Source organism: Trichosurus vulpecula, chromosome 1 (genome assembly GCF_011100635.1).
Source record: "Trichosurus vulpecula isolate mTriVul1 chromosome 1, mTriVul1.pri, whole genome shotgun sequence".
Classification (NCBI taxonomy): Eukaryota; Metazoa; Chordata; class Mammalia; order Diprotodontia; family Phalangeridae; genus Trichosurus; species Trichosurus vulpecula.
In genome coordinates, this window is record NC_050573.1 from 398464804 (window position 1) to 398492649 (window position 27846).

At 40.9% G+C, this 27846-nt stretch overlaps 1 protein-coding gene across 2 annotated transcripts in view; it reads right to left on the bottom strand.

Moving 5' to 3' along the window:
• Positions 1–27846, bottom strand: part of SLC45A2 (solute carrier family 45 member 2) — a 66780-nt gene that overhangs the window by 19833 nt on the left and 19101 nt on the right. For both annotated transcript variants that reach the window (XM_036758068.1, XM_036758076.1), the window contains exons 3-4: positions 22661–22998; positions 15062–15205 (exon numbers count right to left, since the gene is read on the bottom strand). In XM_036758068.1, the coding sequence (XP_036613963.1) occupies positions 15062–15205; positions 22661–22998 (482 nt within the window). The remainder of the gene's footprint in view (positions 1–15061; positions 15206–22660; positions 22999–27846) is intronic.

A 27846-nucleotide genomic window follows, 5' to 3' on the forward strand; every position in this document is an offset into this window, starting at 1 on the left:
CCTTGAAAGAGTAACCAGGAGGCTACAGAGAAACATGATTGCGTAAAGCAAAATCATGTTTCCCCCTTGATGGTAATAAGATTACCCACTGGCCTGAAGTCTTTGTTCAGCTTCCTCCCGTAGATCAGCTCTGCTACTGGCAGCTCCTGCTTCAGCTGTGGCTGTAACTGACGTAACTGTCGTAACTGCCTCTGTAACTGCCTCTGGCTCCAACTGACGATGTAACGGTCGCTGTAACTGACGATGTAATGGCCTGAAGTCTTTGTTCAGCTTTCTCCCGTAGGTTAGCTCTGCTACTGGCAGCTCCTGCTTCAGCTGTGGCTGTAACTGACGTAACTGTCGTAACTGCCTCTGTAACTGTCGTTGTAACTGTCGCTGGCTCCAACCGGAAAAGGAAGAGAAGAATCTTCAAGCTGTCCTCTCCCCTCTTATAGGGTTTTTGACATCATCAAGCTCCGCCCAAATGACCAGGGCCGATTGGTTCCTGAGTTGGCTCCTCCCCCTAGGGTAGACCAGGTTCTGGAGCTAACACCTCCCCTCAGCCAGCCCCATGACTCCCCACACAGGAAGCCGTCTGCCTCCCGGCATGCTCCCCGGGCCTCCTGCCCCGGAAGAGCAAGCCACAGTGTCCAGAGGCTCAATGAGGCAAGCTGAGCCATTCAAAGAAAACAAAAGCCATTATGGCTACATTCCACCCCTTGTTATAGGATACATAATCTAATCAGCCATGTATCCTAGAACATACATTGTGATTCAATTACAAAGGAAACTAAAACATATCATTCATTATAAAGCAAAACATATCATTTGGTGACATTCCTAAACATTGGTTTAACGATTCAAATGCGATCCACCCCTAGGTCCCAGCAAGATAATCTCTTCAATCAATCATCCCCAAAATAATTATTAATAATTCAAATGTCCACCCCTAAATCCTTGTATCCATTACATAGGATCAATAATATCATAACAATAAAACAACACAGCAAGGATAACACAAAATAAGTAAACAGAACACTATCATCATTTCCACCCCCCTTGAACGATTGGGGCTCAAAATCTTGGGGTGAGGGGTGAAGGTCTCATTTTCCATAGCTTCTTCATGCTGAAATTGGATGTAGAGATGGCCCTGCCCCCAAAAAGTCCCATTCCAGAGGTCATTTCTTTAACGAGCTGGCAGGAATTCCAAGAATGCTACATGCTTAGGCAGTCACCGGAAAGTGCAGGGTGCTTAAGCCTGAAGGAAACAAAACTAGCAACAAGGTTAGCCAAAACAAAGGACAAAAAGAGTAGACAAGTATGGACTATAATTCTTCAAATAAAATCATCTCAAGTTTGGTTGAGATTTCAGTTATGCAAAGATCCAACATCAGAGCCAAACTCAGGTGGGAAATGTTTCTTTTCAAAAGGAACATAATGAGGAAGCCAAGAGGATCCCACCCTAGATATAGACTAAGATTGTCCTCCCAGCCTTTCCCCAGATGTACAAGTTTTCATCCGTTGATCACACAAGGTCACCTTCACTCTGAGTGGCTTGTGGGCTTGCAGGAGCAGTTCTTATTTCCCTATTTCTCGTGTTATCAAGTCCTCTATACATTCTGTATAATTCATTGGTTGGAATTCCATCTATCATTTCAAAACCTACTCCTGCTCTCAATAAAGTAGTAAACATTTCTTTCCTTGTTACTCTCCTTTGGCGCCAAGTTTGCTGGTTATTCACTCTTCTCTCTCGAGGAGATCTATCCCTTCCCCAGTCACCTAAGTCATATAACTGTAAAATCTTATTTATCACTGTTGTAAGACGGCTCCCTACTTCTCCAAGTAATAAATTCAAAATTAGTTGTTTATAAGCAGGGGGAGCTGTCCTAATTATTAAATTCCTATGAGGCAGTTCCATTGAATCATTGTAATATTTGTCTGCAGTTCCTGTCATAATGGCAGTCTTCATTACCTCCTCCTTTAGTCTCATGATACAATCTCTAAGTGAATACCAGGGTCTGTGCTCAGTGGGCCACATAGAATCAGTAGCATATCTCTTATTGCATCCCACAGCGGCTAATGCCAACAGAGTAGTCTTGCTATCACCATCTCCTTGCTGATGATGTTCCCTAAAAGCTTGTTGAACTAGAGGATCATGGCTGATACCTATGAATCTCATGCAGTCTGTCCCATCTACTGATATTCCACCGGCCCCTTGATCACTGAGTCTTACCATCCAAGATATCAATGGTTCTCCTATTCTTTGGCTGAATCTACTCAAAATATCTGTGACCTCTTGCGGTGAGAAATCTTCCTGAATTTCCCTTGTAACTGAATCTTCACCTCGGGTTTCTGTCTTCCTCCTTTGTATGGGTCGAGCCCTTGTCTGATCATTTAACCATCTCCTATTCTCTGTGTGAGGCACATCCTGAACCCCAGTAGTGTTTTGTGCCTCAGCCGGCTCTTTCTGGGCTGGGTTGAAATGCACTCTGGGCTTTTTTGGTCTCCTGTTGCTCTTAGCCACATTAATAGAAAAGTTCTCATTTGAGTCAGTTTGGTCTTCTGCTATCTGAGATTTCCCTTCTTCCTGTGGGGTAGGAGTGCCCCCATGTCTTTCACTTAATCTCAATCTTTCGTATACTAGCCGGTAGGCTGATAACACTATCCAGCTTTGCCTAGATAGTGATGCCCCTGACTGAATCCCAACTTCTCGTAAACACTTTTCTAAATCCCTAGGATCTCCTCTCCGTAGCCTTGGTTCCCAGTTTTCACAGGGTCCAGCTTTTTTAGCCAATTCTTTTGCTAGGGAGGAATAAAATGGATCCTCCCATCCTGGGATATTTATCTCTTCCTCTGGAATTGTTCTGCTTCTAAATAGAGATCTTATACCTAGCGATCCTGTTCGTGACGCCAAATGTATCAGGAGTGCCGAGTTTATAATCTCAAAGAGGATCATAAACATGTCTGAAAGGTTCGGAATCGCCGGATATAAGAAACTCTCAAAGTAGAAGGCAGAAGAATCAAAACATTTATTTAGGCTCAACAGTAACCAACCCATGAACCAGCAACCCCATTTTGATATGTTGATCATAATCTTCCAGGCCCAATAAGTACGCCTTGAAAGAGTAACCAGGAGGCTACAGAGAAACATGATTGCGTAAAGCAAAATCATGTTTCCCCCTTGATGGTAATAAGATTACCCACTGGCCTGAAGTCTTTGTTCAGCTTCCTCCCGTAGATCAGCTCTGCTACTGGCAGCTCCTGCTTCAGCTGTGGCTGTAACTGACGTAACTGTCGTAACTGCCTCTGTAACTGCCTCTGGCTCCAACTGACGATGTAACGGTCGCTGTAACTGACGATGTAATGGCCTGAAGTCTTTGTTCAGCTTTCTCCCGTAGGTTAGCTCTGCTACTGGCAGCTCCTGCTTCAGCTGTGGCTGTAACTGACGTAACTGTCGTAACTGCCTCTGTAACTGTCGTTGTAACTGTCGCTGGCTCCAACCGGAAAAGGAAGAGAAGAATCTTCAAGCTGTCCTCTCCCCTCTTATAGGGTTTTTGACATCATCAAGCTCCGCCCAAATGACCAGGGCCGATTGGTTCCTGAGTTGGCTCCTCCCCCTAGGGTAGACCAGGTTCTGGAGCTAACACCTCCCCTCAGCCAGCCCCATGACTCCCCACACAGGAAGCCGTCTGCCTCCCGGCATGCTCCCCGGGCCTCCTGCCCCGGAAGAGCAAGCCACAGTGTCCAGAGGCTCAATGAGGCAAGCTGAGCCATTCAAAGAAAACAAAAGCCATTATGGCTACATGTGGACAGTTAGACCAAATTTGAGAGATTACAAATGTTATTTAAGAGGCTCTGCAATGTTCCAGGAATTGATGTAATCAGCACTATGTCATCTACAAATAGAAGCACCTGGAGGATCTCAGCAACTATAGGAAATCCTTCTTTGGCACTAGGCCTCCATGATACTGGCAAATATCCCTGGTGAACACATATTTCCCCAATGTATATCTCAGCTGACACTAGCAATCAGAAGACTGCCAAATACATGTATCTCAATTGTTAAGTCTTATGAGGAACCTTGTATAATTTTCACACATACAAGGGACTTCTTGGAGAAAAGTCTGCAAGATGATGTTTTGCTCAACCAAAACAAATGTTGTTTTGTTTTGTTCTGGTTTTTTACCTAGTCAACCAACAGTAAGTACAATACAATCTTGCCTTCTCCACACCTTTCACTCGTTTGTGCAAAGATGTGGTCTACTGTGGACTATCACATGTGAAAGTCTGCCTTTTACCCTCAACGAGATTCCAAAAGTTATAGTCACTAGAGGACATTCATCCTGCATTTCTTAGACTACTCAGACTACTCTCCACCTGAGCCCACACTGCTCCTGGTGTCTAGAAAATGCCCAGGTTCCATAGACATATAAATAAAAATAGAATATTCACCCAAATTATTAGGGTAGAAAATTTCTTCTCTGCTCTTGAGCTCTCACCCTGAGTTTGAGAATTTTCTGACTCTTGCTGGCCAACCTCATTCATAGGTTGACTTTTTTAGTAACCACATGATTCATTAAAATGTAGTAAAGTAACTCAAAAAGCTGTACCATAATTAAAAATAAACAGAAACTAGAGGGAAGCTTGCAAGCAGTCAGAGAGGCTTCTTTGCCTGAATGGCTGGCTCCCTTCCTTCACACTTCTTCCTAATTAGTGGATTTGGGTAAAGAATAAGGAAATTAATTGAAGGTTGGGAATTTACCAATATCAGATCAGCATGTAATAGGAGAAAAGGAGGTGGAGAAGAAGCATCAGAAGCTGACACTGTTTCCTATTTGATCACTATGGGGTACCTGTGGAGCTTGCCAGATCTCCCTACCAGAGTGTGTCTATCTGGGCCCAAAGCCAGGCATTCTTCTCCCAAAAGGGAGGAACCTGACCCCAGAGGGCCCCATTTTCAGTTGCAGTCTAATCTAGTTCTAGCTGAAATGTGACATTCTGAGCCTTCAGCACTGTCAGATACATAAATGCTCAGTGCTCCTTTCAAATCCCTCTGTAGCCAAGAGAGGGGGATCTTCCTGGGCCAAGATGCTGGGCTCCTCCTTCTGGCCAGAGGTTCCTTGCCATCTGTTCCACATGGCCAGAAACAGAGGCTTCTGAAATGGGGAGTTCTTGAGGGAGATGGGGCCACAGCTTTGAAACACTGAAGCCTTGGCATTTTTCCTGTAGCCCAAGCTGGGAAAAGTTACTGGCAAGCTGAGATAGCTCCTGGAGAGCTGGAGATGGTCACAGCTGAGATCCAGAGGGAGAAAACCAATACCGTGAAATACCAGAGGGATGGAGTCAGACTTCTTGGGGGATGCAGGACCAAATGGAGCCTGCAATGGCCTGACAGCTACTGTGAAAACCCCAGCCACAGGGAGACCAAACAGGAGGCAGTGGCTGCTTTCAGTGGTTCCTCTCTAGCCATCTTCTCTGATTGCTTGCTTGCTGGGCTAATCTTGACAAGCTTCAAACCCTCCATCCCTGTCCTTATTCTCTCCCCTAATCAGATAGGTAGGGAGAGGTGTGAAGGAAGGGAGTCAGGCAAAGCAGCCTCTTTACAATGGCTACTGGAGAAGTCCTCGATAGGTTCTCTTGGCTTTGCTATAGCTATGACAACAATAACAATAAATAATTTATATGACACTTTAAGGTTTGCAAAGCATTTTACATGTTCTCTTATTTGATGCTCCCTATAGCCCTGTGAGATAGTTGGAATTAATATCCCCATTTTACAGATGAGGCAATTGAGAGGCTAAGAAGTATTGTGACTTGCCCAGAATCATATAGCTAGTAGGTGTGTTAGGCAGGATTTAGACTTAGGTCCTTCTGGCTCCAGGCCCAGTACTCTCTGCACTATGCCATCGACTTGCTTTACTTTACCTAGCTGCTAGTTGCTTTATTGTGTTTTAGTGGTCACTAAAAAATCGACTACGTAAGACTTCTGAATAAGACTGTCCAACAAAAGCATGAGATTTACCAAATTTGGGGTAGGGGCCCAAGTATAGAGATGAGAGGTTTCCTATTCTAGTGATTCTGGGAATATTCTCTATTATCTACAACTTTATCTGAATCTACTGGGTGGAGGTGGGGGTGGGGCGGGAAGAGATTGGAAAGCAATATTTCAGGCAAGCCAGAGATCATCTGAGTACCACATGATGCTCCTTGGACTGTATCATACCTTCGAACTCTTCCAAACATCTGTGAACTCGGAGTTCCATGACCTTCTGAACTTGGTGCATTCTGCTGGAACATTTTAATTTACTCCCAAGTCCCGGCCTGGAATACTGTGTTGCTCCAAACAGTCCTTTAGTGCCTGTGCCAAGCATTTTAAAAGTTATACAAGCCTCAGTAAGAAGAGTTGGAATTCAGGGGGCACATGACAAGCTAGAATGGAAGGAATGGATGGATAGATCCAAGGCAGCAACCAAGGGTTTGTCACATTTTTAAAAGATTAATCAGATCCTAGTATGTTGAGTTGGAAGTACCTAAGAGAGCACCTAGTTCAACTTCCTTGTTCTACAAATGAGGAAACTGAAGCCCAGAGAGAAGTGACTTGCCCACAGAAGAGCAGCATGCAAGTAGTGAGTGGCAGAGTTGAGAACCAAACCCAAATTTTCTATTGTCAACCTCAGTGCTCTTTTCACCACACCATACTTTCTCATGGGCTACAGCCACCATTTACTTCTTGCCTTTTTCTTCCCTGACTATGGCCCCTTACAAACTCACTCAAGCACCCATCAGATACCTGCTGCAGAAAATGGTCCTTGGTTGTTGCAAATGTGCTTCATTCTATCCATCTGTTCCTTCTACTCTAGCTTGTTATATGCCTCTTGAATTCTAGCCCTCCCTACTGCTGCTTTTACAAATTTTGAAGTAGTTGGCCCAGGCATTAAGGAACTCTTTAGAGCAACATGGGCAGCTGAGGCAGTGGTTCACCTGAGCCTTTACTCAGATATGCTTGGCCATATGTAAGTTGGTTGTAACTTTTTATTGTATTTATTGACAATTTATTTGACATTTATCAACAATGAGAGAAATGGTTATTAATAACCAATTATGGGGAGATACAGACTTTTTCCCTGTCCTATTTCCTTGTTTGAAGCCCAGGTTTGAAGGACATTACTGACCTCTACCAAAAATTTATCCCATCTAGACTGCCATCTAGGTGAATTCCTGCCCATTGTATACTACTCAAGCAAGTTTGGGTGAAGGTAGATCCTTTGTCTAGATTTCCAAAGGCTGGGAGTGGTCTGGATAGTCTCTTGGTCCAAGAGTGATATGATGTCACTCTCTCAGCCCCTTGTTGGAGTGACCCCACTTCTCATTATAATATTCATTCTCTCAATAGTTAATCAATCAGAGTTGATTGCCACCCTCAGGAACACCCACTCTTCCAAGGGCATATAAACTGTGAGCACACCACCATGAGGAGTCTTTGGCATTCAAGAGCACCACTGACCTCTCTTATGAATAAAACACTAGAATTATTAATGAAATTATTAATTGCCCAGAAATTATGTCTCTTGAACTTTTTAAACATCATAATATGGTGCCTGAGACATGGCAATAGAAGCCATCCTATCACAAGTCAGCACCTACTTCTCCTGCCTCTTGTCCCCCCAGCCCCGCCACACACGGACCTTGCCCATATTTCTAATGAAAATTCTCCAGAGCAGGTCAAAAATATATCATTTAGGAGGAGTTGTTAGCCATTGAGATGGTGTTTGGGGTATGGTCTCACATCTTGGAGGAATTTTGGCATTCCCTCATAGCCCAGTCAATTACACGAACCTGAAGTGCATCCAATATATTTAGAAATAAAACCAGCAGTGCAATCTTCTTTAGCTGGTTCAGCTAAAGTATTTTCTGTCATGGCAGCCAATAATCTCATGCCTCCCTTGTCTGGAAGCTGGAATTCAGCTCTTCCACCTGCCCAACCCGGTGCTAGTACAACTGGAGAATCCCACTGTGTACCCATCCCAGATACATTTCATGGATCTGATCCATCAGAAACAAGCTCAGGATATACATACATAGACTCAGCCTCTTGTTAACATGGTAGTTGAACACCTATGCTCAAATTCTCTTATCTCCCTCTCTCTCTCTCTCTCAATCTCTCTCTCTCTTTCACACATACACACACACACACACACACACACACACACACACTCACAAGCAGAAGAGAAATAGGACACTCTACCTTAGACCTGGACTATTTCCAACACAGAGATGTGAAGGTACAGGGAACTGACCTTGGAAATAAAAGACCTGAGTCTCATGTTTGATAGACTGATTGTGGGACCCTGGGCTAGAGGCCTTAGGCAACTCTCAAAAACTATAGTCTCACTAAGACTCTCTAAGACTCTACTTCTCTGACAGAGATAGTACCAATCTTCACTGGTAGAAAATATTCATGCCTGATAATTCTCTGTACCGATGAATTCCCAGATCCTATTCTTCTCCCCTACACAACAGCACTGAGTCCAGGCTTATTGCAAAGAGGATGACAGAATATTATGAACAATATACTTCGTAAAACAGCAAGAATAGTGAAAGGGAAAATTTGGCAGGAGACTCAAACTTACTTAGCCAGATCATGCCAAGACAGTTTATGCATGAAATTGGAAGGTAGGAAATAAGGAGATACAAACTGGAGTAGATTTGCCAGTGTTTCTATAGCAACCTATTCTCAACAACACCACATTTGGATTGTAAAACTTGAACATTTAAATGCTATATGAAGAAGCGGACAATGAAAATAGTAACAGCCACTAATATTTTTATAGCACCTTGATGTTTGCAAAGAGCTTTACAAATATTATCTCATTTCATCCTCATGACAACCTTGGGAAGTGGGTATTATTATTATCCGCATTTTACAGATGGGGAAACTGAGGCATAAAGCAGTGAAGTGACTTGCTCAGGGCCATAGAGCTAGGAAGTGTTTGAGACAAGATTTGAACTCAGGTCTTTCTGACTGCAAATTCATTGCCATATCCCCTATACCACCTTGAGAAGATGAAATAGAAAAAGTAGCTAGACCTGTCCAAATACACATGCAAAAAATTCATACTGTAGGTGACACAAATTTTTAAACATAGAGAGATATTTTATTTCTTTTTTGATAGATTTTCAAGATTCCTCAAAGAGGAGATGCTAAAAGTATCCTAAAGGCTATTGTTTCTCAAAACAGGCTATTAAGAAAACATTTACAACTACCAACCCATATGCTCAATTTCTCTTCAGCTCTTCTCTCTATCTACACTCTCATCTTTAGAAAATTTCATGAGAATGATCTATGTAAGCATTGAGGGAATCCTTGATGAAAATATCTGAAGGGAAGGGATCTATTTTCATAGATGATTCACCATAGTAGACCATGTCTTCATGATCTGACAATTGGCTGAGAGGTAAAGAGAACAGAACATCCCCCTGTGTTTGTTTGTTGCTCACAAAAAAACATTTAACTCGGTGGTATAAAACATAAACTTAAAGGCTCTCCTCCACTGAAGTTTCTCCCATTCTCTTTCATGCATATATTGAACTCATACAAGATGCTCTGACAAATGAAGCTGCAGAAATTACTTGGTTTGGTGATTCTCTGTTTAGCAACAACAAATGAGACACAAAACAGGGAGACCTATGCTTGCCAAAATGGCTCACATGGTCATGGACGATATCCCGTACACTGTCCAAATGGAAGAGCGATACCATTAAAAATAGTGAGCTTCTCCAGCTGCTCTCATTGGTGGTCAGCATTGTGTTGGTTGTTGCCGCAATCCTGGAACACTGCAGGGTTTTCATAATAAGATCTATAGCCATTCAAAAAAAGATTGACCTAGCAGTTCACTTAGGGGAAAAAATAACGATGAAGAAATTCTATTTCCCAGATTATAATATGAAATAACCTACGGAGTTCCTCCAGTTGTGTGTCAACCAGTGAAAACTAATTTAACTGGTACAGCCCTAATACCCCCATTTTAGCTTTTTGCTAGAAGGGTAATGTTAGGGTTAAGTGTCCTACTTTTCGGCTCTTCATTCATAATTCTCTGCTCTGAATTCCTTCCTCCTTAATTTAAACATTCAGTTGATAAGAATTTATTAAGTGCCTATTATGTCTCAGGTATTGTGCTAATCACTGGAGATACAAAAAGAAGCAAAAGATAGTCCCTGCCCTCAAGGACCTCACAATCCAATTTTTTGGTTATTTAGAAAGTACTCTCTCTTTAATGGTCCTGTAGATAATAGAGCAGTCTCTCATTGGTATGATACTGTTTCTTTATCTCAACTAATTCACTAGATTGATCCCAGAGGGTCTTTAGGCCTTTGACTGGAGCACAGATTCCCTCTATCCCATCATGTGCTGCTCACTTCTATCGTGGACCACTAACACTGAGACTGTCCCTGCTAGCAGCCATTACCCTTGTGAGTGGTAAGAAAGTTTGTTAAAACCACCTCTGAGCGCCATTGCTCTTCATCTGAACTCTCCTACACTATAATGTGTCTTGGACAGGCATAACAAATGATAATAAAGTGGGCCCACAGATGACCAGGACAGGAAGAGTAAGTCAGATTACATCTAAGAAACCGAACAGCATTTTCAGTGAGCCCAAGATACTCCCTGACACAAAAGTTCATCTTTATTTATTTTTTAAAAAGTGTTTTGAAGATGGTGGCTGGAAAGAAGGGACTTGCTTAAGCTCCCTCACCCCAGGTCTCCAAACACCTATAAAAATGGCTCTGAACAAATTCTAGAGCTGTAGAACCCAAGAAAGAGCAAAGGGAAGCAGGGTTCCAGCCCAGGATGCCTGGGTGGTCACTGTGAAGGGTCTATTGCATTGAGCTGAGAGAGGAGCAGAGCAGAGCCCAGCATGGGCCACACCAGGACCAACCAGACCAGGAGCCAGGCAGGACAGGCATAGCACCCTGAATCAGTGAACTGTGGCAGTTACCAGACTTCTCAACTCACAAATGCCAAAGATAACAGAGAAGGTTAGTGGGAAAAGCTGCTGGGACAGAGTGAAAAGAGTTCATGATAGGCCACTGCCCCAGAGGCTGCAGAGGTGGTACAACTCTGAGGCTTCTTCCAGAGCTACAGCTGCAGTTGCCTCAGGCCCCAGGCCCACCTGGTGGGAGGAATTAATTGGTGGATTACAGTGGGAGTACAAAGCCTGCTTTGCCCTGCCTGGATCTGGGCCACAATCCTGGTTGGTGGTTCTTGGGGTAGAAGAAGCACTGGAATGGCAGAGCTTGCTGTGTAGAAGTAGCTCTGAAAATAACAGCACAGCCCCTCAATCTTAGGACAAAGTACTCTCTACTCTACAAGCAGTAGTACCCCAACAAAAAACTCAAGGGTCAAATAGTTGGCTGGGAACATGGCCAGGCAGCAAAAACGGACTCAGATTCAGACTCACACTTTGGAATCTTTTTTGGTGACAAAGAAGACCAAAACATACAGCCAGAAGAAGTCAACAAAGTCAAAGAGCCTACATCAAAAGCCTCCAAGAAAAATATGAATTGGTCTCAGGTCATGGAAGAGCTCAAAAAGGATTTGAAAAAGCAAGTTAGAGAAGTAGAGGAAAAATTGGGAAAGGAAATGAGAGTAATGCAAGAAAACCATGAAAAACAAGTCAATGACTTGCTAAAGGAGACCCAAAAAAATACTGAAGAAAATAACACCTTAAAAATAGACTAACTCAAATGGCAAAAGAACTCCAAAAAGCCAATGACAAGAAGAATGCCTTGAAAGGCAGAATTAACCAAATGGAAAAGGAGATCCAAAAGACCACTGAAGAAAATACTACCTTAAAAATTAGATTGGAGCAAGTGGAAGCTAGTGACTTTATGAGAAATCAAAATATTATAAAACAGAACCAAAGGAATGAAAAAATGGAAGACAATGTGATATATCTCATTGGAAAAACAGCTGACCTGGAAAATAGATCCAGGAGAGATAATTTAAAAATTGTTGGACTACTTGAAAGCCAGGATCAAAAAAAGAGCCTACACATCATCTTTCAAGAAATTATCAAGGAGAACTGCCCTGATTTTCTAGATTTTCTAGAAAACCCTGCAGTGTTCCAGGATTGCGGCAACAACCAACACAATGCTGACCACCAATGAGAGCAGCTGGAGAAGCTCACTATTTTTAATGGTATCGCTCTTCCATTTGGACAGTGTACGGGATATCGTCCATGACCATGTGAGCCATTTTGGCAAGCATAGGTCTCCCTGTTTTGTGTCTCATTTGTTGTTGCTAAACAGCCAGAGAGTAAAATAGAAATTGAAAGAATCCACCAATCGCCTCCCAAAAAAGATCCCAAAAAGAAAACTCCTAGGAATATTGTTACTAAATTCCAGAGCTCCCAGATCAAGGAGAAAATACTGCAGGCAGCCAGAAAGAAACAATTTGGGTATTGTGGAAACACAATCAGGATAATCCAAGATCTAGCAGCTTCTACATTAAGGGATTGAAGGGTTTGGAATATGATATTCCGGAGGTCAATGGAGATAGGATTAAAACCAAGAATCACCTACCCAGCAAAACTGAGTATCATGCTCCAAGGCAAAATATGGACTTTCAATAAAATAGAGGACTTTCAAACTTTCTCAGTGAAAAGACCAGAGCTTGAACAGAAAATTTGACTTTCAAGCATAAGAATCAAGAGAAGCATGAAAAGGTAAACAAGAAATAGAAATCATAAGAGACTTACTAAAGTTGATGGAAAGATGATATGTGTAACTCATGAGACCTCAGTATTAGGGTAGCTGAGGGGAATATACATATATATAAGTATATGTGTGTGTGTGTGTGTGTGTGTGTGTGTGTGTGTGTGTATGTATATATAGCACAGGGTGAGTTGAATATGAAGTGATGATATCTAAAAAATAAAATAAATTAAGGGATGAGAGAGGAATATATTGAGAGATGGAGAAAGGGAGAGATAGAATAGGGTAAATTATCTCACATAAAAGTGGCAAGAAAAAGCAGTTTGTTGTAAGGGAAGAGGGTGCAGGTGAGGGGGATTTGACTTGAAGAGGGAATAACATACACACTCAATTGGGTATCTTACCCCACAGGAAAGAAAGAGGAAGGGGATAAAAGGGGGGATGATAGAAGGGAGGGCAGAGAGGGGGAGGAGGAAATCAAAAGTAAACACTTTTGAAAAGGAACAGGGTCAAGGGAGAAAATTGAATAAAGGGAGACAGGATAGGAGGCAGCAAAATATAGTTAGCCTTTCATAACATGAGTATTGTGGGAGGGTTTTACATAATGATACATGTGTGGCCTATGTTGAATTGCTTGCCTTCTTAGTGAGGGTGGGTGGGGAGGGAAGAGAGGAGAGAATTTGGAACTCAAAGTTTTAAAAGCAGATATTCAAAAAAAAAGTTGTTTTTGCATGCAACTGGAAATAAGATATATAGGCAATGGGGCATAGAAATCTATCTTTCCCTACAAGAAAGTAAGGGAAAAGGGGGTGGAGGGAGTGGGGTGACAGAAGGGAGGGCTGACTGGGGAATGGGGCAATCAGAATATATACCATCTTGGAGTGAGGGGGGAGAGTAGAAATGGGAGAAAATTTGTAATTCAAAATCTTGTGGAAATCAATGCTGAAAACTAAAAATATTAAATAAATAATTTTTAAAAGAACATGAATAAAGTTTTACTCGTGATATTTTGTAGTTACAAATCATGGCTACAATTTCTAATGAATCAGAAGTATAGATGGAAGGAAAGAAACAAGCATTTATTAATCTCCTATTATATGCCAGACACTGTGCTAAACACTTTACAAAAATTATCTCATTTGAACTGTTCAATAACCCTGGGAAATAGTTCCTACTATCTCTATTTTACAGTTGAGGAAATTGAAGCAAAAAGAGGTTAATTGATTTGCCCATGGTCACACTGCTAGTAAGCATTTGGGGTCAGATTTAAACTCAGGTCTGACTCCTGACCCAGTGCTCCAACCACTGAGTAAGATGAGAAAATGATGATAATCAAGATTTGTCCTCTTAAAAAGGCATAAGTGAGCATACCCACATTCATCAAATAAATTTCAGACTCACAAAGGCACTGGGGTTGTCTCTAGTACTTGATGAATTTAGGAAGGATATTTCCCAGATGAGAAAATCTGGGAGCTTAATCACCATGTTTATACCATGGAGCTGGTGAGGGGTTTTCCCTTCTCGCTTCTCCACAAAGCGTAAGAAAGACCTTGTGGAGAGAAATGATGATTATCATCCTTCAGATTCAGCTGCTTTGCATGTAGGAAAACCTGGAAGAGGCTGGGAGCTGTCCACAGCTGAAACTAATTTGGAAAAACAAGGTGGTAGGGTTAACATCACACATAGAGGGCTCAGGCACATTGAGCATGTAGAATGTGATAAATTGCATAAAGATACTTTGGCCACTTCTCAGATATTCTTGACCTGCCATGTTCCTTTACTCTATCTACTACCCTTCTCTCCTGCCTTCCCCCTAATTTTCTAACTTTAGTTCTGAGACAATAGTTGAACAAATACTACGACACCTAGAAGATGTGTAAATCAATTGCCCTATGAGTCAAAACACCATCTTTATGACATTCCCATTCAAAATACTCTTCCTGGGTCACCAATACGTGTTGTCTTTCCCTTATTAGAATTTAAGTTCCTTGAGGGCAGGAACTGCCTGACTAGCTTGTATTTCTGTATCCAGCACTTCACACAGTGTGTGGAACACTGCGAGCACAACACATGCTTTTTCATTCATTCATTCTTTCATTAATTCAAGATCATTCCTTGATGCAATTAGGTTTATTTGAACTTTACACCTAACCTTAAACTGGATTTAATATTTGTTCCTCAGTTGGATTATTTACAATAGTGTTGAGTATTGTTCCTCAGTTGTTTGAAGTGGTTTCCTCAGAAGATTCCTGGAGGGTAGGAATTATGCTTTATTCTTGTTTTATATTCTCAATAAAAATATTGCATTGTAAGAATTCAGCAATTGCTTGCCAACTGATTGGTCTGTGTGAGTGAATGTCATTGTTACCTGTCCCATGAAATCAGTGAAGAAGAGCATGTTGGAAAGGAAAGCTGTCCATCCAATCAGGTGACTGACACAGAGATAGCGGTAGTGAGGAGGCATGCTCAGAATAGCCTTCAGCAGAGACTTCATGGTCATCTTGCTCTGAGTCTAGGAGAAAACATAAACCAATGGTATGGCCTTCATAGGATCATAGGGTCATCAATTTTGAGCTGAAAGGGTCCTTAGGGATTACCTAGACCAATTCCCTCATTCTACAAGGGAGAAAACTGAGATGCAAGATCACATAGAGAGTCAGTGGTAGTGCCAGTAGTCAAACCAAGTCATGTGAATTCAAACTGAGAACTCATTCCACTGTGCTACACTATGCTTTGGAATTCCTAGGTACTGGGAGCCTGAATGGTGTATACTAGAAGAGACGGTGCTAACTATGATGAGAGGCACTTTCCCTGGATATTGGTCATCTAATTAACTCATTATGTCTATGAAACTTCCCTAGAGAGATACATGGCACAGTGGATATATTATACTAGGTTTGGAGTCAGGAAGACCTGGGTCTAAACCCTGCCTAAGACACTAGCTGTGTGACTCTGGACAAGTCACTTAATTCTTTGGGCCTTAGTTTGCTTATCTGTAAAATGGAAGGGGAGGGGCTAAAAAAAACCTCAAACCTCCCTAGGTCCCAGAGACTAGAGCTAAATGAGGCTTTACACAAGATGATTAAGGCCCCTTCCCACACACAAGTATATAAGAGACAAGGTGGGATAGTGGGTAAAGCACTGAACTCAAGTGAGACCTAGGTTGAAATCCCACCTCTGACTTTTAATAGTGATATGACCACTGATCAGTCTCTGAACCTATTCGTACCTTAATTTCCTCATCCTCTTGTGTTAAAATTGTGTCTTTCTCTAGACCACCCTACCCTGCTTCTAGTTAGTATAATAAATAGGTTTATTAGTAGCCAGTATAGAAGGGGTAACAGTAGGAAGTAGGATTGCAAAGAGGAATCTGTAAGTCACTTACAGACCATCCCAAAGACCAAGGGAGCATGATTTACAAATTATATGATATATTAACCAAAAATCACAATCTGGTAATATGTGCTGAATCAGGGAAAACCATCTAGGCTTTTTTATCAGATCTTCTGATCCCATGATAGGAAAATTTCAGATGAGTTCCAGACATCTTCAGTAAGACCAGCAGAACATCATATGGTGCTAATAACTCTGAGATGACATGATATGTCAACTTTAAAATCTAATTAACAAGTAGGAGATGATTTGAATGTGTTAATGAAGCTCCAAGGTGGCACAGATAAGCATTAGTGTCTCACCCCCCAAAAATATCTATAAAAATGAGCCCTCAACTGTTGCCCTCTGAGTGCTCTTCCATCTACTAAGGGTCTATGCTGCTCCAGTGCTGCAAACTCCAGTGCATCATTATGTAATTGACTCATCCACTTCCCATTCTCTTCCTCCTTCCCTTTCCTGTCCACCTTCCATCCTGTCCACCTGTTCCCTTCCATCACCACACCATTCCCCTCCCTTTTCTCAGCTTGTCTTTGTGCTCTCCATGCCTGTTCCCTCCTACACCCTTTTTGCCTTATTAAAATATGATCGTAGCCTCAGTTCCCCTCTGCCATCATAGTCTTTCCTGGTGAGTATCCAGAGAAACAGGCGTACCTGCCCCATTTCATAATTTCATAAATTAATTAGTAACTAATCTTCGAAATGGGTATAATCAAGTTGGTGGTGCCTACCCTACAGAGTTAAGGCTCAAATGAGATAATGTATGAAAAGCACTTTGCAAACCTTAAAGCCCTGTAAAATGTCATCTATTGTTATTATGAATATATAATGAGTACAAAAGTGGCTTTATAGCGCCCATTTGTGACAGGATCCTGTAAGCACAATCATTTGTATCATTGCCACTGCTGGGGAAACACATGATTTGGCTAGTTTTCTTAGTCACATGCCCAATTTATTGATTTGTTCTTTCTCTCTTTTGTTAATGAAAACATTTTAGATATAAAAACTTTCCCATAAGGACTGCTTTAGCTGAATCCCATAAGCTTGGGTATATTGTCTCATTGTTGTCATTTTCTCTAATAGAAATTTTTATTATTTGCTCTTTTTATTCTTTGGGATTAAGTTATTTAGTCTCCAATGAATTTATAACTCTTTCTTCAAAGGCCTGTCATTGAACATATTTTTGTTGTCCTGTGATCAGGACAATAGGATGTGTTTAATATTTCTGACTTTCTGCATTTTTGGTAAAGTTTTTAGTGTCCCAATAAATATATAATTTTTAGAAGATGCCATGAATGGCTGAGCAGTATGTAAACTCCTTTCACAATGAAGGTTGTTCATAAGTACATTCCTCTGTCGACTGTCAATGTGTCTAGTCAGCATGTCACACCGACTCTTTACAAGCCTTACTGAAGATGATGATGATGATAATGATGATGTCAATTTGTTGTCCAGTCCTTTTCAGTCATGTCCCACTCTTTGTGACCCCATTTTCAATTTTCTTGGCAACGATACTGGAGTGATGCCATTTCCTTCTCTAGCTCATTTTACAGACAAGGAACTGAGGCAAACAGGGTTAAGTGACTTGCCCAGAGTCACACAGCCAGTAAGTTGTCTGGGACTGGATTAGAACTCAGGAAGATGAGTCTCCCTGACTTCAGGCCCAGCACTATATCCACTGCACTACCTAGGTGCCTGATGATATCAATAAGTAATATTTATATATCAGTCTTTAAAGTTTATAAAACATTTTGCACGTATTATCTCCCTTGATCCTATTAGTAGTACATTACTGTAATCTCTATTTATAGATGAGTGAACTAATTCTCAGAAATTGTCATTAGCATCCATATTCACATAACTAGTCACCCACAAGTACATCCATAGGCATGGTTATAATTCTTTAATTTCTTTACTCTAAGAACCAGATTGTACCCTGCTCTGCCAGGTCCTTCCTCCCAGCTCTTTGCCATTCAAAGTAAGGTCCCTAGGCAGTATGTTAATGAAAGGTTATAATTATCTTCCCGGAGACTATCAAGATGTCCCACAAGTTAACACATTTGTATTTATAAGACCCAAGATAAATCACTGTTCAGATGAGATGGAGAAGGGAAGATAGAGGAGATAACAATCAATTATAAAATGCTAGAGCTGGAAACTCAGAAATTATTTTGGTTCCTTTTATAAAAGAGAAAGCTGAATTTCAAAGAGGTTCTCAGATGGAGGAAGAACAGCCTGGGCCCTGGGCTCCCAACTAATCCTTCTCTATCTATGCACTCCTTCATCCAGCTTGTATCCTAAGCTTACTTGGAACAGACCACAATGCTAGTAGACCCTAAGGGGAGATACAAGATTTGGATAAGATACTTCCTGCCCTCATGGGATTAACAGTGCATTAGGGTGAGATGATACATACATAGGCGATATAATGGAAAATGTCACACGATTAAGTACATTCAAGAGGTGCAGTGTAAAGTGCTATCTGAGGTCTAAGGGAGAAATTCATTACTAAAGGAAGGCTTGTTAAGGAGGTGATAACTGAGCTGAGCTTTAGAAGATGCATAAGAATTAAGCAGATGAAATGAGGGAAAACCAGCTCCTTTTCTCAATTAATGCACATATTAAAGATTAAAACTGGACAACAGGTGTTCTCTTCCTCTTCACTCATTAATTTAAACCTCTGCCTCAGGCACAATGTTCAGCACACTCACCCCCTTGCTCTCTCCCAAACCTATTTCTGCTTTTGTTCTTAAACCTCCATGAGCTTTCGAATTAGTCTTGTTATTTCACTGAGTCAGGCATGAAAATTCTCAGCTCCTTTTTGGGTTTTAAAAATGAAAATGAAAATGAAATTGCCCTTTTCTCACTAATTCCCTAATTTCCTTGATAAAGCCACGAGAGGTTTTACCATGGTTCTCAACACATTTTGAAGTCTCACAAAGACTACTAATCACTGTCTGATGAAGGTTACAATGGCTGCTATATGAACAGGCCCAGGGTAATCAGGAACAAAAGGGAATGCAGCATGCACAAACACACATGCACATGCACACACAAACACACACACACACATACACACATACACACACTCCTGCTAAAATGGCAAAGCTGGGTAAGGGCATTTAGGATTGGAGATGAGGTTTAAAGGCATCCAGCAAGAACCTTCAAAAAATTCAAGACCCCACTCTAAAGCAAGGGCTTGTGATTTTCAAATGACACAGACATTCTCATTATGAAAAAAATAACTGCTTTAAAAAATAATTGCTCCTGGGCCCATGGCTCCCAGATGGCAATGATTCAACTTTCTCAGGAGTTTTACTCTGGAAGCCAGTGCTTATGGTATGTGGCCAAAGGTGTGATGTCCTGCTCTTTTAAATTTAAATTTACAAAGGCATCCCACTCCATCTGAGCTGATGTGAGTGTGAGTGAGTGTGTGTGTGTACATGGTGTGCACTTGATTAAGGTCTCCTGTTGATTTGTGTGGTTTTGAATGAATTAAGTTACACTGATACAGCATCGTTACTGCTATCGTTCAGCCATTTCTGCTGGTTAAGAACAACGATGAATGATACCATTTCTAGAAAGTATAAAGAACAAGGGGAAATCTGTAGGAATCTGTATCGATGGGGCAATGTTTTTATTTCTGCCACACCCAAGGTACTAAGTGATCTCTATGTGCAAAAGGAAGGCTGGTCTTCCTTACAGAAGAGGAGGTGAAGGAGCTCAGGAAATGCCTCTCCACACTCCAGGTTAGAAGAAACAATGAGGATGGGTCTTCCTATCCAGCCTAGGCTGGAAGTGCGCAGCCACTCATGGGCCCATTCTTACCGATGACTGGCATGGAAGCTTTGACCTGTTCTGTTTCCGATCTCATCCAGCTTGCTCTCCTTAGGTAGTATGGCTTCCCCAAAATACCCCATACTGGGGTGGAGGTGTGGGAGGGGTAACCATATTAGTGCCAGGCTTGGCGTGAACACCTGATTGATCATCTATAGTCCTATTCCAACTCAGACCTCAAGTTCAAGTGATCTACCAGCCTCAACTTCCCCAATAGGACAGAATTGTTTTTGTTGTTGTTTAGTTATTTCAGTTCTGTCTGACTCCGTGTGATCCCATTTGTGGTTTTCTTGGCAAAGATATTAGAGTGGTTTGCCATTTCCCTCTCCAGCTCATTTTACAGATGAGGAAACTGAGGCAAACAGAGCTAAGTGACTTGCCCAGGGTCACACAGCTAGTAAGTGTCTGGGGCTGGATTTGAACTCAGGAAGATGAGTCCTGACTTCAGACCTGGCACACTATCCACTATGTTAGCTGCCCTTGGGGGCAATTACTTTTTTTTTTACAGGTTACTAAATTTGGAGATGAAGTATATATGGTTCACCTGGATGTTATCAAAGTACTTGGTAAGGTTTTTTTTCTTTTTAGTTTTGTGGAAAAGATGGGGAAATGTGTTCTAGACAATGGTACCACTGGATGGAATTAGGCAAATGGAGATTTAAATAAATGACTGGACACAAGGAGTGGCCATTTAGGGTTCTATGTCAGTTGGAAGGAGAGCCCCAGGAATCCAAGTCTGAGTCTACACTGTTTAACATTTTTAGCATTAATCTGGATAAAGGCATGGATGATGTGTTTATCAGATTTGTAGATGATGCAAAGTGGAGAGCAAAAGTTAACACGAAGGTGACAGAAAAAAGATTCGAAATGATTCTGAAAGGCTAGAACATTAGACTCAAATGATCAAGATGAAATTCAATGGGAATAAATAAGAAGAATAGCATTTTAGGAACACTTTAAGGGTTGAAAAGAATGTTTTCCCATTTGATCCTCATAACTTTATGAGGTAGGTCTTCTTATCACCATTTTACAGATGAGGAAATTGAGGCTGAGAGAAGTTAATTGACTTGCCCAGGATCACGGAGCTTATACATATCTAAGGTAGGATTTGAACTCAGTTCTTCTTGGTTTCAAGTTTAGTGCTCTGTCTACTATGCTACATATGCATCAGGTTTTACATTTAGGTTTGAAAAAAACAACTTCTCTAGTATCCAAAAAAGATCTGTGTGCTGGGGGCGGGGGGAGGTGGGAGGATGGCATTACTGGTTAACAACCTTCCATCCCAATATGAGACAATATATCAAAGCTAATGCAGTCAGAGAATCCTCTAGGAATAAAGGGGTTGTCTCAGCATACTCACCTAGGTGGCTCCATAATGCATTAAGGGGTTAACAATCTTATTTCAATCCAGCATACAAATATCATTCACTGAGTTCAGGGCGAAAAGCCAGCACTCTGAACTTCAGAGCAAATGCAAACAAATTACAAAAATCAACAGGCAGACCTTGTCTGATTCAAATCTCAATGCATAGTTGCCAAGGTTTAACGCTTGATGACGTGTGATGACAACTAAAGAGGGTATAAAAAGCTAGAACAGAGCTATTTGCAGGGGCTCTCACTCTTGGTGGAGTGCTGATGTGAAGACTCTGGGCGGCTGTAGTTAAGAGCTGGATGTTGGGACTTTGTTAATCAGCTGAGAAAGAAAGACTACAACCAGATTGTGGAGGGTAACGCATCTTAAAAGTATTATCTTGTTTTTTCCTCACAACAATCCCAGGAGTAGTTGCTATTATAATCCCCATTTTGCAGATAAAGAAACAGTTAAGTGACTTGCCCAGGGTCACACAGCTAGTAAGTGTCTAAAGCTGAATTGGAACTGCCAGAGGAGTTTGTATTTTATCCTAGACGTGTCAGACAGCCACTGACATCTCTTGAGCAGGGAGTGTTATCACCACACCTGTGACTTAAGATTTGGGAACCATGACTCTATACACCATAAAGTGTTCTTAGAGCTCCATTAGAAGGTCATTGCAATAATCCAAGCAAAAGATGACAAGGGTTTGAACAAAAAATAGTTCCTTAGTTCTCTTCAAGCTATAACTCAGTTTCTGTCTCTTCCATTAAAACGTTTCTCGATCCCTAGTTGTTAGGATTTGTTCCCTCTTCAAACTGTCTTGTATTTACTTATAGACCCTTAGGACAAAACACTGGACCTGGAGTCATAAATCAGTGAGTTCAAAGCCAGTCTCAAACAATTACTAGCTGTGTGATCCTGGGCAAGTCATATAATCTCTGCCTCAGTTTCTTCAACTATAAAAAGAACATAATGATAGCACCTACCTCCCAGGATTGTTGTAAGAATCAGATAAGACAGGCACTTAATAAAGCCTTGTCCTCTTTTCCCCTCTCTTCTAAACCATGCAGCCTTCTCCCTAATCTGGCCATTCAAAGCTATTATCACCTTCCCTGTTACTTCCAAACCAGAGCTTTATATGATATTGTTAGAGCAAGAAAGAAATATGATGTCCAAAGGAAAAAACTACAGTTGAGAAATTACTTTCACTTGGGGAATTTTTAATCTAGCATCCAGGAAAGGACTAGGATTGCAGCTGATCAATTTCATGCCAAAAAACAAGAAGTTGCAGGTTCCCATGTGACTTTTTACATTTAGAGAGAAAAGTAGAAAGGCCAGAGAAAAGCAACAGCAGTTTAAAACAAACAATAGGACATCCATCCTCACCCGCTCTTCATTATTGTCCTTGGCTTCTCCCAGTTTTGCTGTGGCTAGTTCAGTCTGCTCTGTTTTCATAGAAGCATTTTTGATTCTCTCTAGAGAACCATAGGCATAACCTCCATTCATCAGCAGAGGGCCCTTTGAGTTGTGCTGTGTCATGCTGTCGTCTTGGTTATCACAGATAGGTGCTTCAGGGATGCTGCATAAGTGTATGATGAGACAGGTGGTAAACACCAGAGCCGAAAAGAAGAACATGACCTGAAACTCTGTGCCCAGCAATTTTGCCAGTTCCAAATGTGCCCAGTCTATAGCACCCAAAAGGTAACCGAGAGCACCTCCAAAACCTGGGGAAGAAAAAGAAGAAATATCATGATGATACTAATAATACAACTGTATTCACTTTTCATTATGTCTTACTCATCCTTCCATTACATTAAACCTTCACTGAGAGTAATAGCAGTGGTTTGTACATATAAAGAACTGTGGTGGGGAGCCCCAAATCTTGGGTTCTAGTTATAATTCTCTCATTAAGTAGCTTTGTGACCTTGGGCAAATCACTGCCCATCCCTGAGCCTTCATTTCCTAGTCTGCAAAATGTGGGAGATGACCAGATGAATTCTCATGTTCATTCCCAGCCTAGGATTCTGTGATAAGAAAACCTGTAAGATCTATTCAAGTTTTGATTTTAGTGAATATATCTACTGCTTAGCATTAAATTCAATCCAACAAATATTTATTGAGGACCAAATATATGCCCTGTAAATATGCTGAAAGAAAGCAGTCTTTTCACTATAGCCCCTATTCTTTAACTATCTCCACCTCACTGGAAACTTGTACTACACCCCTGACTCTTCACCATTCCCTCTTATGGGTAACCTCCCCCCATTCATTTCTAGCACCTTCTTCTGTGTTGTCTTCCCTCCATTAGAATTTAAGCTCCCTAAGTGCAGAGACTGTATTATTTGTTTATAATGATATGCCCAGCACTTAGTACAGAACCTGACACATATTAAGTATATAATAAATGTGTGTAATAAATAAAAATACCTACTTATCCATCTTTCTCTCTCTCTCTCTCTCTCTCTCTCTCTCTCTCTCTCTCTCTCTCTCTCTCTCGATTCCTTGATCTTCAAGGAGTCAACATTCTTTCTAGTAAAGTCAAAAGCTACAAGCACAAAACAACTAGAAGGCAAGACCATCCATTGTAGCCTAAATAACTGATCAAGTGCCACAGTGCTCAAAGCTCATTCCTTGAGTGCTCCAGTCTCCTGTTGGCAGAAAGGTGGTGGATTACAGGCAGGAGTGTACTGGTTTAACAACTGGCTCTCTGGGGAAAAATGTATATGGGACATACTTTTAAGTTTAATCTGTGTTATTAACATTTTCTTCACTTTCTTAAGACTAAAAAAAATCAATAAAACAATAAGTCAAGCCCCAATTTATAGCTGATTTATTTGCTAATTTTGTGGTATAAATGCTCAACTAAAAACTTGACAATTTTCCACTCAGTTTTTTAAATCAACAAAATATTAATTCATTGTTTTTAAGGACCCTTCCTAGTAGAAAAGGAATGTTTCACTTTAAATAGCTGAACCCAAAGCACATTTATATTTATAAAGTCATGAATCCCACAACCTTCTTCCATGGTATGGAGGTATATGATGATAGCCATGTTTGAATGTAGAGGTTGAAGTAGGTCACTGATAGTGCCAAAAGCAGAATTTAGGCTTCCTGAGTGTCAGACTAATTCGATCCACTAGATTGCACTATTACTTGCAATTGAAAACAATAGTACCTTATAGCCATATAATTTTATAGTTATTAAGTATTTAACTATTTTGATTTATTAATTAACCAATTACTTTAATTTGCTTATTAACTAATTTATTCCTCATTACTGATCCTTCAAGGTACATACTGTAAGAATTTGTAGTCCCATTGATACATAAGAGGTTATACTTAACCTTTCCAAGCCCTAATTTGCTCATCTAACCTCTTTGTGGCAGCCATGGCATTTCTAGGGGTTGCAGGTTACAGGCTCAGGTTCATTGAAGCCTTTTCTCTGTACTCCTATTTAATCCTCAAACAAAATACAGCTTTTCCTAGAGGATGGCTGTTGTCCTGGCCGCACCCCAGCAGTTATCAGCTTTTCCTTTTCCTCTCTCTGCAGGTGAACAGTCTTTATTTCTGCTGCCAACTTCCACAGTCCCTTTATGGTTAATAGAGTCAGCTGTGATATCAGCCTAAGTATGCAAAGAACATCAGCTGTAGAATTGAGAAACTCTATCCATGGATAAAAGCAGATGAGCAGTCCAGTTCCCCCTTCTCTGGGAGCCAAGTTTTGTGACCGCCATGACACACTCCATCCATCTAAATGTCCTGTGAGGAAAATTGTGACTGGCAATCAGAACCAGGCTCAAAAGAACTCTAAGTAGTATTATCAATTTTCTAAATTGGAAGGAACTGGGGTTTTTCTATATGCATTTATTTGGTATATATTTTGCACATAGTTATGTGTCCATGATAGAATGTAAGCTCTTTGAAGGCAGAAATTGTTCCCTTTTTGTCTTTGCATTCCCAGTACTTCGCATGTAGCAGGCACTGAATAAATGTTTCCTGAATGTAAGGAACTGTCTACCTATACCAAGTTCATAGTGTAATCCAGCCCCAAATCTGTGATAATAAAGTAGCTTTTGTTCACTCAGCAAGAGCAGAAAGAGTACTGGAGTGGAAATTGGGAGACCTGAGCCATACCATAGTCCAGGCTCCACCACTAAGAAGCTGCATGATCTTGAACAAATTACAACCTCTTCTTTTCACCTTCCATGTCTGTAAAGTGTTAGGGTTGGATTCAATGATCCTTCTAGTCCCTCCAAGTTCATACTCCAAGTCCTTTAGTTTAGAATGTTCATGATTTGTATTCCAGAGGGAAAAGATAAGAGATTGGGTGAGATGAGACCAGCTCTGGATGTGAAGATTCCAGAAATAATATTTTAAGCCCTTACGCACTGGCTTGCTGTGGAAATGGCATTGAAAGCATGAGCTCTGAGTTTTATAGCATGATGCAAAGATTATGCTTTGAAGTCATCCGGGGCTATTGAACAATAAAGAAGTGCCCTCTTTCTTCAAAATTTAACCTTAAATTGGAATTTCGAAATTATAATCTCTAATTCTCTGGAATCAGTGAATAGGTTTAAAGTTTCCTGTGATGGTACTCCAGAAAAACAGAAAAACATCCCTTCTCCACCTCCCAATCCAACTCAACACCTGGCATAGACTACTTTCTTTCTGTCTCCCCCCAAAAAATGGAGTGGAGGAAATGTTAGACAAATTACCATGCTACTTTCACTGTGTTATAGAGAAACATCAGAGTCAAATACTAATAATCACTGGCATTTACATAATGCTTTAATGTTCTCAAAACCCTTTCCAGCTGTAACCTCATTTGATCCTCATAACTATCCTGTGAGGTAGATGCTATTGTTATATAATATATCTAACAACCCTACGTCCACAGCAAAAACAAAATGGAAGCAAAGGAGGATGCTTCCTGCTTCCTTAAGAAGATACCCATTCTCCATTGAAGAAGAGCAAACTCAGGCTACCCCCCAAGCTTTCCAGCTTGCCATTTACCTTAAAAGATAAGAAAGTTTCTTCATTTAATCTCAACCACAATGCAATCAGCTCTAGCTGTCTGGCAAGAATTTATACAATAAAGTCAAACCCACATAATACAAAGCAAACAGATACACATTAAATGGTGTATGTTTGTCCAGGATAATATATGCCTGAAAGGTTCTTCTGATCTCTGCCTTACAATCCATCTCTATACAAGCTGTTAAATTTATATTCCTAAAGCAATGGGTGTGAACAAGTCACTTCCTTGCTCAAGAGGCTCTGAGTGGTTCTGTCTTGCTGGTTAAATTGCAAACTCCTCTGCTTGACATTTAAAGAGTTTTATAATCTGGCTTCAATCTATATTTCTAGGCTTATTACACACTGCTCCCCCATCAAGCACTCTATATTCTAGCTTAATTGCTCTACCTGCTTTTCCCCAGTATATGACATTCCATCCCATTCTGAGGATGATCTCTCTCTCTCTCTCTCTCTCTCTCTCTCTCTCTCTCTGTCTGTCTGTCTTTCTCTGTCTCTCTCTCTATCTCTCTCTTCCTCTCTCTGTCTCAGCTCAAGAGCAATTTCCTATATGAGGCGCTTCCTTTTCCCTTTAATTATTAGTGTTCTCACTGCCCACATCAAAATTACTTTATATGCATTTCTATTTACTTATATGTGTACCTGTTGTTTACCCCCAGCAGTAAACTGGCGGTTTTACTTGAGGGTCAGGACTGTACTTTTGTCTTCGAACTCTGGGCAAAGTGTCTTAGACACACAGCACATGTTTAAAAATGCTTGAATTGGATGTAATAGGGACTCATCCGCCTAATGCAATAAATAGTGAGAAGGAATATATTGCATGTATTCTCCTGATTGGTCCTGGCTCCCCACCCCCACAACCCCACACCCCCCCAAAGTCATTTTTCTAATTTGAGTATTTGCATAAATGTTGCTATTCTTAATTGAGTAGGAGGCCTTGAACTTTTGGGTTTTTATTATCTTACATCATATATTATGCTTTTTGAAGGTAAATGAGACTTTTTGCCTAGGAAAATATTTTAGCTCACATTTAATTGTTTTTCACATCTTTAGCTAAACTGAGATGGACTCAAAGATGCTTCAAGTGCTATGTGTTGAAACTTGTTTTAAAATATTGACCGGCGCTATGTATATTACTGTGAAACAATATTAATTTGCTTAATTTTTCAGCTTGTACTCCCTGGTATGTCAGCATCAGAAGAATTTTGTGTATTGTTACAGTTTCAGGTTATTTATACTTGATGTTTTGTAAAATTCAAATACTCCTATGCTGTACCTTTAAAGGACAAAATAAATGATACCTGAATGTGAAGGAGGAGCAGGAGGAGGAGGAGGAGGAAGGAGGAAGAGAAGAAGAGGAGGAGGAAGAAGAAGAGGAGGAGGAGGAGGAGGAAGAGGAGGAAGAGAAAGAGAAAGAAGACGAGAAGAAGGTAAAATAAGCCTTCCTTTCCTTATTGCTTTAGTTTAGGATTTAGAGAAGACTATGTTTCCTTGTCCCAAGTAGGCCTGGTTCCAGGGTAGTATGTTGGTATGTGGCT